This window comes from Podarcis tiliguerta, assembly GCF_965153285.1.
Source record: "Podarcis tiliguerta genome assembly, chromosome: 7".
Taxonomy (NCBI): Eukaryota; Metazoa; Chordata; class Lepidosauria; order Squamata; family Lacertidae; genus Podarcis; species Podarcis tiliguerta.
Window position 1 is genome coordinate 12,350,425 of NC_139540.1, and position 10,451 is coordinate 12,360,875.

The following is a 10,451-nucleotide window of genomic DNA, read 5'->3' on the forward strand; positions in this document are numbered from 1 at the left end:
CTCCTCCTTTGTTTTAAAGTCCGTTTATTATTATTAAGAGAGTATATTATACCTTTTTATGGGAACCACCATATAGCAAGATGCATCGGGATTAGGATCTGTGGCTGAGTGAGGAATTTCCTGTGCCAGCTTAAAACTCCCAGCATCCTCGGCTCAGCCAGAGATGCAACGGTCACGTAGCACTTTCATAGTCTCAAGTCAGGTAAAAAAATCATGTATTGCAAGTTCCCTTCTATTGGCCTTACAGGTGACATTTTTCTAAGCTGGGTGTGTGTGTGTGTGTGTCATGGTGTGGTTTAGCAGCCGATCCCTCTTCTCTGTGAACATTTGGCAGTTGGTGCCCTCCCCCCCAAAATACACCACAGTCCACTAGGGCAAAAGAACACACATTGTATGCGAGAGGTTTTGGTTTGCATAACAGCTGACAGGATAATAACTTCCTGCTATATATCTTTTTTAATTGGAAGCGTGCTGGAAATGGCATGCAAATGATGTGTAAATACAGGAACGCACACTGCCTGGTCTTGCAGAAACCATTGTTTACATCAGTGGTGCCCAAACTTTTTTCAAAGAGGGCCACATTTGATGAAGTGAGGGCTGACCAAAGTTGTTGACCTTTTTTCCAGGCTTTTACCAACCAGAGGGCCAGGTTAGGCTGCCCAAAAGGACTTTGGCCATGCCTGGTTTACGTAAAATGGGAAGGGCTTATTGTCTGATGCTGCAGAGAGACAGGCAGTGTAACCCAGGGGTGGGAAATCTAGACAGAGGATCCCAACTCCCATCAGCCCGAGCCAATACGGCTGTTGGTTAGGGATGATGGTAGCTGTAAGTTCAGAAAGATCTTGAGAGGGGGCACACAAGGCTCTCCAACTTGTGAGCCGAGAATAGTGAGCTGGTTGGAGCCATGTTTTAAGGAAGCTATTACCACTGATCCGGTGTTCAGCCATGCAATATTAGGGCACTGCTTTCAGCCACATGGAATCATAGAAATGTAGAGTTGAAAAGGACCCTGTGAATCACGTAGTTCAGCCGCTGCAATGCAGGAATCGAACCTGCAACCTCAGTATTATTCAGCTCCACACACTAACCAACTGAGCTATCCAGGTTTAAATTAGGCAAACACTTCCATTGCTTAAACCAGAGTTTCTCAAACTTGGATCGCCAGCTGTTTTTGGACTACAACTCCCATCATCCTTAGATGGTCAGGGATGTTGGGAACTGTAGTCCAAAAACAGCTGGAGCCCCAAGTTTGGGAAACCCTGGCTTTAAAAAAAGGCTCGTTGCTGCACTTCCTGAGAATTATACCTTTAGAAATCCAACGGCCAAGGAAAACGGGCAAGCCATAGCTGCTTACAATTTAGGGCAAATATTTTATTTATCTAGAAACACAAAATAAAATCATTTCTTTCCTTTTTTTAAAAAAAATGACAAAAAGATACTTAAATAAAAACGACCAAAAGTTTCTGTGAAATGTTATGGCACGAAAAGGTTCAAGACAATTATAAATTCAGTTGCCACAACCGACTAAGCATTGCAGGTTTTTCTTTAAATTTTTCTATAAAGATTTTTTTTTTAATAAAGATATGTACAGGTCATTAGGCTGCGTAAATATATTTACAGATGCAGTGACGAACTCTGCGTCACCTGTAAATCACCTTAAGAAAGGAAGGAAGGGGGATGGGACGCTTTAAATACAAAAAGAAAAAGGTTAAGAGGAAATGTTCATCCCCCAAAGCATGAAGATTTCTGCCCAAAGTTTTATCAGTTCAGAGGCAGTTTTGAGGTTCCGGCAGCCCCTCACCAAGGGCGGGCCAAGGTTGTGTAGTTGTCGAGCATGCAATTGCAACAATTCCGCTTTTCACACATTGTTGAGTCCATCAGTACATAGTTTTTGTTTTTTAAAAAAGCACAAAAGTTCTTATACTTTTCCCCCCCCGATCGATGTCCATCCCAATCTACACGATCTCTCCCCTTTTTCCGTTTTTGTTTTCAAACACAAGAGTTCCTGAGCTGCTGGAGTTTGCTTTTCAACTGCTCCTGCCTCCTCCTCAGTTGTTCCTTTTCGGCTAACAGTCTGTGCTCGTCCGACTGGATGGACAAGACGTACTCCGTGGCCTTCTTGAGGATGACGACTTTCGGGGCCTTTTCGTTGTTGGCTACTTCGGGGATTTGGTCTCGCAGGGCGAAGAAGCTCAGCTTGAGCTCGTTCCGCCGCTGGCGCTCCAAGACGTTGTGTGTCCTCCTCTTGTCGTTCTCTTCGGAGTCCGAGGTGCGCGGACTTGAGCATTTGCGGTTGTTGCTGATCTGTTTGAGGACTCGGCCACTGTCCAACTTTAGCCGCTTGGCGGACGGGTATTCGACTCGGGTGGACGGAGGGGCAGCGTAGTTGTGCTGGTGGATGGGGACGTGACACCGCTTGAGGACCAGGGGACTGTGGTGGGGCTTCCTGTACGTACCAGACTCCGATTTCCTCGACGCGGGCTGCCTTTTCTCTACTGTAACCACATCGATTTCTTCCTCCTCTTCCTCTTCTTGCTCCTCTTCCTCTTCTGAGGGAAAAGAAAAACACAAGACAAAACAGGTTAAGTTTTTTTAAAGCAACAACAACAGGCTATTTACAGTTATACGAGACCAGGGTTTCCCAAACTTGAGTTCCCAGCTGGTTTTGGACTACAGTTCCCATCATGCATGACCACTGGTCCTGCTAACTAGGGATGATGGGGGTTGTAGTCCAAAACCAGCTGGGGGTCCAAGTTTGGGAAACCCTGATTTAGGCAACAGAGGTATCCGCTCACTATTGCATGGCTTATCCCCAGAACAGTGTTAACAACCTTGCTCCCCCAAGCTCAGTATTCCTGACTCAGAGGTTGGAGAGTTGCTGAACTACAATTCCCATCATCCCTGAACATTGGGCCATATTGGCTTGGACTGATGGGAGTTCACCTTAAACCAGGTTCCTAGCTGTTTTTGGACTACAATTCCCATCATCCATGACCACTGGTCCTGCTAGCTAGGGATGATGGGAGTTGTAGTCCGAAAACAGCTGGGAAACTCCTGGTTTAAACCTAGGCCGGGGGGGGAGAGAAGAGAATATTCCTCTGCTTTCAGGAGCAAGTCTGCATTCTCCCCTTCTTGCCGGGAACTGTAATTTTGTTATGCAATGAAAGAAAGATGGTTGTTTAGATGGCATTGCACTCCTCAGAGAACTGTTAACTGTCTCCTGGCTTTCAGATCTCCCTGTGTTGAAATTGCAGGATTGCACAACTCTGGAACAGCAGTTCACCAAAGACAGCGGGGGAACGTTTGGTTCGGCATTTTGCCCACGGAAGGAAACCCCCTTAAGCTTGCCTCCACTAACAGATCTTAAGAACAGGAGGGTCCCCATTAGGGAAGGCAGGAATTCCTGGCAAAGCACCCCAAAACGGCTGCTGCTGGCCATGCCCCCAACGGCCCTGTTCACACATGACGTGTCAAGCCTGGTACCTACAGGAGGTCAGGACTGCTTGCGTTGGGAAAAGATGCACTGTGAGAATTGGGACAGGTTGATGCAAGCGCTCAAGGCAGGAGAGTGACAGCATTGAAGGTGATGCAGCCGCACCCTTAAAAGCTTACACAACGCGCAGGCTGGAGCACCTTGAAAACTTTCTCCTACTCCACCCCAGAAATTTCTCTGCACCTGTTGAACTGCGCTCTCTAACTCTCTCAGTTTACTCCTCACCACCACGTGGAAAATACAAGTAGGAGATATATTTGATTGCAGGGTAGCCCGTGGGTTTAAAATTCCCGCTCCAACGACCTGCCCTGACCCCATTATGAAATCTAAGCAGCACGGGCTGCCTCCTTTCCCCCATTCCTCCCCTGGTCGACTTTCTCCAGGAAATTCAATTCCTGGGAAGCCCAGCCATGTGTGTTGCTAACGTGGCATTTTTTTTAAAGGAAGGAGAAAAAGAGATGAGAACACACACATATGCTAGAAGGGGGAGGAACTTGAAATTATAATTTTTTTAAATTGGAAGGGGGGGGAGAAGGAAAGAGGAAGATATTCCTATCAGCCAGTGCGTGGCGTAAAAGAAATACAGCGCATTCCATTAGGATTTAAGTTATCTCAAAGGTTAAACAGAAGTTCCAGTGTGAACAGAACCAGAAAAAAATAATGTGTTAGCTGTCCTCCCCAGCCCCCCCCCCAAGTCCCCGATACCAAAACATTTGCAAAGCAGGTAAAGGAGAGAGTCAAGGCCTTTTATTCTCTGAACAGAGTTTTCCTTTTAAAATGTATGTCACCATTGAGGATCACAGCCAAACCTAACTTCACCTAGCAAGAGTTTGTTCCTCTCTCCTCCCACAGTTTATTAGGCCTGGATAGGATGCAGTTATGACTTTTAACAGTCGTATCTCTCTAGGTTTCAAATCCTTCCAAGTCTTAGGGCTTAAGCATAAATTGCCCGGCTCAGGATCAGTGTTCCCATCTGCACAATGGGAACATTCATTCACAAACACGCAACCCGCCAATAGGAGGGGCCAGGGATGGCGAATGGCTGGAATGAGGACTGCATTGCACCTTTTTTTTCCTGCTAAAAGGCAGCTGACCACTTCATATGCCCTGGGTGAAGTTGGCTGGAGACCGGATTGTAGGAGGGCCAGGAGGAGGTGACAGATAACTTTGGGCCTGCAGATGCTTTTGCAGGGAGATTTGCAGTGCACACCTTTGATCAGTGTGGCTTACTCCCAGGTAAGCAGGTGGGGGTGGGAACAGCCTGAGGGTGGAATGCAGCTAAGTCCCTCCTCAAAGCAGACCCCATGAAATCAATGGAACCAAGTCAGCCACCTCCATGCATCTCAATGGGTCTACTCTGAGGAGGGCCAGCACTGGCTGCAACCTTCAGTCTGCATGAAAGGAAAGTGGCTTCACCCCCTTTTCCAATCCCCCTAACCGCTTGGAAACTGGCAAACCCCCAATATTTCATGCCTTTCTAATCCTAACCAAGTGTCTAGCCATGCTCTCCCCCCCCCACACCCCCAAATTGCTTAGACCTCCTCTCCAACTCTGGACCCCCCCCCCACCTGCATATTTAGGGTCAATGCACTAACACTCCCCCCCCCCCCAAGAAAAGAATGTCCAGAGAGGGTAGTATCGCTGCTACTTACCAGAGTCGCTGCTGCTGCTTGTGGTGGGCGGCGTGTCCTGAACCAGCAAGGGAGCCGGGCTAGGCTCCGGGGAGGCGGCCTCGACTTTGGGGGGCTTCTCGCTCAGCGGGTACGGAAAGACGACGGACGGGTCGATGCACTCGGCAGCCGTGGCGCCCAGGTCTTGCAGATAGGCGCTGCTGGGAGACGCGGCGGCGGAAGAGGCAGCGGACGAGGAAGCCGAGGAGGAGGCGGCGGCGGCGGGCGCCGTCGGGGAAGGCTGCGGGAGGCTGCCGCTGCGCGCCGCGGCCGCGCCGTCCCTCCGGGCGGCCTGGTAGGAGGCGAGCTTCTCGGAGACGACTTGCTGGAGCTTGGCGGCGGTGGAGCCTCCGCTCCACATGCAGTCCTGGATGATGATGGACTTGACGAAGGCGTCGTCGCCCGGGTCGCAGATGAAGCTCTGGTTGACCACGTCGCTGCCCAGCAGCTCCGTCACCATCTCCAGCTGGTCGGCGCTGGACGGGAAGCAGCTCGAGCGGCGGCTGGGCGACAGAGGCGGCGTGGGAAGCAGCTCGAACTTCTTCCAGATGTCCTCCGACGGCGCGGGCGGCTGCAGCTCGCAGCCGCGGTGGTGCCCCGTCAGGTAGAAGTTCTCCTCCTCGTCTTCGAAGTAGAAGTACGGCTGCACCGAGTCATAGTCGTAATCGTATGCCCGGCTGAAGCTGGGCACCGTCAGAGGCATGGTGGCTGGGGACAGTGCCTGAAAGGGGCGGGGAGAAGACGGGGAACCGGTTAGCTGTGGGCTGCTGCGGGGCCTCGATCCCATGCATGCCCCTCTCCGAAGGACTTCTACACACACAAAATAGCGGGATAAAGTAACCCGGACTAACTACCCCGCGTCTGCATGCACAACCGTCGAGGCGCATGAGAACGCCTGGAAATGGGGGGCGGGGAGTACGAGTTACCTAAGAGAGCGGTCAGGAAGGCAGCGCCCCCCAAAGTTAACAAGGGTCATCCCGGCTGGGAGAGCCGGGGCGCACGGCGACACCCTCGGCCAGGTTTCCCCGCTCGGTTCAATGCAACGCGCCCTCCGCTTCCGACGCTGATAAGGCGGCTTCGTTTTGTTCCCTGCTACCAGTCGGCTAAACCGCCTTCGACGTGAGGAGGAACGGGCTCGCCAGAGTCCGGCTCCCGCCTCCTTTCCGAAGAAAAACGCCCACCCGCGGCCCCCACCGAAAATCGCAATGCGCGGTGAGAGCCGTCCGGAACGCACAATGCATTGCGAGCCTATACCTCGGACACGGGGGGGGGGGGAGGATCCGGTATCTAATGTCACCCACGCCAAGCGAGGCCCCGTCAGGCACCCCAACCCCCGACGAGACACGCATAAATTTGCTCTGTGAATGAGTATCTCCGGCTCAATCCGAGAGTCCCCGGGATTCGAACCGGCGCCACCTTAAAAAAAAAAATCCACTTGGGATTCACTCCCATCTCCTGCCGCCCCCACGAGCCTGCGGCTCTCCGGTTCCCCGCCCCTTCGGAGTACAAGCGCCCCGAGGTACCGTCGTACCTCCCCCCCGCCTGCCCCGCTGGAGTATATCCGGGGGTATTAACCCAAGCGGCGCCCTGGCGAAGGATCCTGCCTCTGCCAAGAGGAATGTTTCCTCTTAAGGTCTCCCTTTTCCTTCCTCCCCAAACGGGTTCGAAGCAACCTTTCTGCAAGAGTCCTCTTAGGACCGCGCAACACATGAACCTCCCCTCCTCTCCACCCCGGGGCAGGCGGGCGGGGGATTAAGAGAGACCCCCCCCCAATTTTCCTGAAACTGGGTCCCCACCCCAACCTCTCCACGCGCGAAGCGCAAGAACAAATTACCAGCAGCTTGCAATTGCAATTTCAGTGCAAAGCTTCGACAGGAGAGGGGAAGCGGTATATCTAGGCGCTCCCCCCCAAGAATCTAGGTCCACTACAGTACTAACAATGCAAAATTAGCTCCTCATCAAAATCCCCCTTCTCAAAGCTCGCTGGGAGCCCGCCTCCTTTGAAAGAGGAATAAATAAAATGCGTGCCGGGCTGTTTCTCTCGGACACGCTGGAGACAACCGATCACTTTCGCCTAAGCGAAATTCAGATATCCCGCCTCTCAAACAAAAATCCACACACGCAACAAGAAAGAGCAAGCCAGAGAGATCCCGGCAGAATAATAATAATAAAAATTAAAAAGGCCGGACTTACCGGTTCCTCCCAGGTCCCGGCTAAAAAAGACAGCGGGTCGATTATTTGGGACGTTGCGGATATATCTATGAGAAAAGGGGAGCCAACGAACGCAGGTTTAAAAAGAAAAAAAAGCCAAGTGGGGGACGGCAATCTGCTCGGCCCCCCCTTTCCTTGTAAATCCCTCAAAAAGAAAAAAAAAAAGCAAAAGCAGTCCGTCCAAAGATCTCGGTTGTAAATCCCAGGGAGCGATGCAGCAAGCCGGGTTCGAAGAGTTCTTGGTAGTGCGCGTCGGATTTCAAGAGTCCAAAAAATAAGCCTTTAATTATATATAAAAAAAGGAGCAGCGCCTTGGGATGTAAGAGAAGGAATAGGTAAGGGGGGCGCGCCGAGGCGCGCGCAGCGGGGTGACGGCGGACAGGCGCGCGCCCTCGGTGGGGTATTTATTTATTTATTTCTTCCCCGCAAAGGCGGCGGCAGCGGCGGCGGCAACAGTAGTAGTAGTAAGAGTGTAGTAGTAGCGGCAGCAGCGGCGGCGGCGCCTTTCCCAAGCCGAGCCGGACCCTCCCCTCGGCTCTGCGAAAGCAAAGTAGTGATGACTCCGGCGCGCCAGGCCTTTTATAGGTTTGCAGGGCTAAGCGCTCCGCCTCCTTTTTCCCGCCAACTGTGGAGCCGAGCTTTGCATACGGGCTGCAACAAGGAGCTGGGAGGAGACGAGGAGGAGGAGGAAACGCGCGTCTTGGAGAGGGGAGGGGGGTGCCGCCTTCCCCGCTCGCTCCCTCGCTCCACCCGGGGGTGGCGGCGGGGAAAGGCTCGGAAACCGGCGGCCAGAAGTGGGGGGCCGATTGGGGAAGGGGTCTCGGGCTGGCAAAAAGCAATGGGGAGAGAAGGAAGGGGGGTTCCTTTTGCAAGAGGCGCGCCTGCAGCCAGCGCTTGGAGAGCTCGCTCGCTCGCGCTCTGCACTGCGTTAAAGGCGCGGGGAGGAGGGGCGGTAACGGCAGCAGCTGACGCTGGGCCGGTTTAATTCAGCCCGGCCGCCTCTTTCTTTACGTTACGCGCGCCCGCCGCACGGGGCCGGCGGAAGTAAACATAGTAAAAGTCGGGAGGTGTAGTGGCGAGCGAGCCGCGCGCCCTGCAGAGGTGCTGGGTTGTGTATATATGTATATTGCGCGCGCGCGCACCCCTGCACTGGCTTGCTTTCCCGTGCGCCTCAGCCAGCGTCTGCAAGGCCGGTGCGCAAGCTTGCTACCCCTCTGGAATCCATGGGGCTTACTTGCGAGTAAGGCATGCAAGGGATCGGGGCCCCGCGCTGCCGACTAGACGGCGGCCGTTGGCTGATGTTTACACACACACACACACACACCTGCACACAAACTCTGTCCTCTTGGGGTGTGTGGGAGCGTTTTGTTCAGGATCCGCCCCGGTTTCTTCCGCCCTGCAAAAAAAAAAAGAAGAAAAGAAAAAGCAGCTACTTGGGGGATGTAATCCGTCTAGAGAGCTCACTGCTGGCGATTTGCCGCTTGTGTGGATAATTTGACGAACATGCAATGCTTTCCATTGCACACTTCTTTACCTGGGAGTAAAGCCCCGTCGAGTTTTAATGGGGCTCACTTCCGACTAGAGAGTGCAAGCCAAAAGACTTCGCAGATCCGTTTCGGAAGCGACGCCTTCGCAGTGCGAACGCCGCCCCTCGCCCCAATTTGCTGCAAATTCTGGCGGGGCGTGTGCTTGGAAGAACGCTTTCCCGCAAGCCGTTTTGCACTTAAATCGGTTGGGTTCCCTGGAGAGATTTGGACGGGATCCTAAACCTCCTTTCCATGTTTGCTGCGAAGCAAGTGCGGTGGGGGTTTTTTACTCCCGAGTAAAAACGCCGGATTTGCAGCGCACAACCGCAGCCCGCTAGTTTAAGGAGAACTGAGGATCTCAGCGTGTATTTAAAAACCACGAGAGTTTGCAGGGCCAGGAGGCAGTGAAGAAAGATGTCACGAGACTCGGGAATCTGGCGTCGCTCCCGGGCGCTGACTTGGGGCGATGCGAGGAGAGGGAGGTGAAGGTTACTGAGTTCAGCAACGCTTACCTGTGTATGTAAGAGTTGGTAGAAGGAGGGGAGCACGGCCCGTTTGTATTCCCCTCTAGACTCTCAAAAGTTGTTCGGATGCCCAAAGAATTCGGATTAAAAATTAGCTCGGGGGATTATTGCTCCACTATTTCAACAGGGGAAATAACAAGCACACCTCGCAGCTCGCTACAAAGAAAGATCCACATGCAGTTTTGGCGGATGGGGGCGCAGGTTGCAGGTTCACAACATTCTTTTAAATCTCCGTTTAATGTTCACTCAAGAAGGCTTTCAACTAACCCAACAGCCTGGGCTGCAACCATTCTTTTGTTAAACATACATTTTAAATCGGTTTAAACTGCGAACTAACCTAGCAGTAACACCTCCCCTCCAAAAACTGGGCATTGTGGGGTTTACTTCCGAGTAAACATACACAGGAGTCCAGTGTCATTTTAGTGGAGGACTGTGTATTAAACTCAATCGAGTCCCTTCATTGGCATGATTAAATTTGCTTCAGGCCCAGTAACCGATTTAAGTGCAAATAATCCGGTTTGGAAGATTTGTCTCATGCTAATGAAGGCGAGGCCCTGATCAGATTAGTTTTCCGGAGAGAGCCCCCAAGCGACGACTCGGGTTAGATTAAATCGGGTTTCAAGTGTAAACACGCCATTGTTAAATGACTCTGACTGCATCAAATGCTCCCTTAAAAAAAAGACTTGCAATTCTAATTCTGTTATCTCCTCAACCTTTTCAGCTGAATAGGGCTGTTAAAGGAAGCCGGACCACAACCCCTGGCCAAGCCCTTTCTGCTGGAGAAAATTCAGATTAGCAAAAGGGTGGGTTTTTGAGAAATTGACAGCAGGATTTTAAGCATGCGGCGTTTAAGTGGAAGCAAGCCCCGTTGAAACTGGCGCGGCTTCCTTCCGAGTAAACGGGCATAGGGCAAGCGGGGCTGCAGAAGCAGCGATAATGCAGATCTAAAGGCCCGCCCTGTTCCAGAATCTTGCAAGAAACTTTCAGAAAAGATCCAGCCCTAATAAATGATTTGCATCCTCCGTTC

General features: G+C 52.1%; 1 protein-coding gene across 2 annotated transcripts; it reads right to left on the reverse strand.

Moving 5' to 3' along the window:
• Positions 1-1,350: 1,350 nt before the first annotated feature.
• MYC (MYC proto-oncogene, bHLH transcription factor) lies at positions 1,351-8,973 on the reverse strand. 2 transcript variants are annotated; one of them, XM_083450625.1, is made up of 4 exons: positions 8,909-8,973; positions 7,357-8,770; positions 5,146-5,884; positions 1,351-2,549 (listed from the first exon to the last, which is right to left on the reverse strand). In XM_083450625.1, exons 3-4 carry the CDS (start codon positions 5,864-5,866, stop codon positions 1,990-1,992), a joined length of 1,281 nt encoding a protein of 426 aa, XP_083306751.1. In that variant the 5' UTR covers positions 5,867-5,884; positions 7,357-8,770; positions 8,909-8,973; the 3' UTR covers positions 1,351-1,989. The 2 variants fall into 2 exon arrangements, with proteins under 2 accessions (XP_083306751.1, XP_083306752.1); XM_083450626.1 differs by lacking the exons at positions 7,357-8,770; positions 8,909-8,973 and adding an exon at positions 6,090-6,697.
• Between the last annotated feature and the right edge of the window lie 1,478 nt (positions 8,974-10,451).

Bases quoted from the DNA above. Each gene is read 5' to 3' on its own strand.
- MYC (XM_083450625.1), bottom strand. From the start codon at position 5,866: ATGCCTCTGACGGTGCCCAGCTTCAGCCGGGCATACGATTACGACTAT. The intron at 2,550-5,145 runs GTAAGTAGCAGC...CTTTTCCCTCAG, and splicing joins AAGCAGCAGCAGCGACTCTG to AAGAGGAAGAGGAGCAAGAA.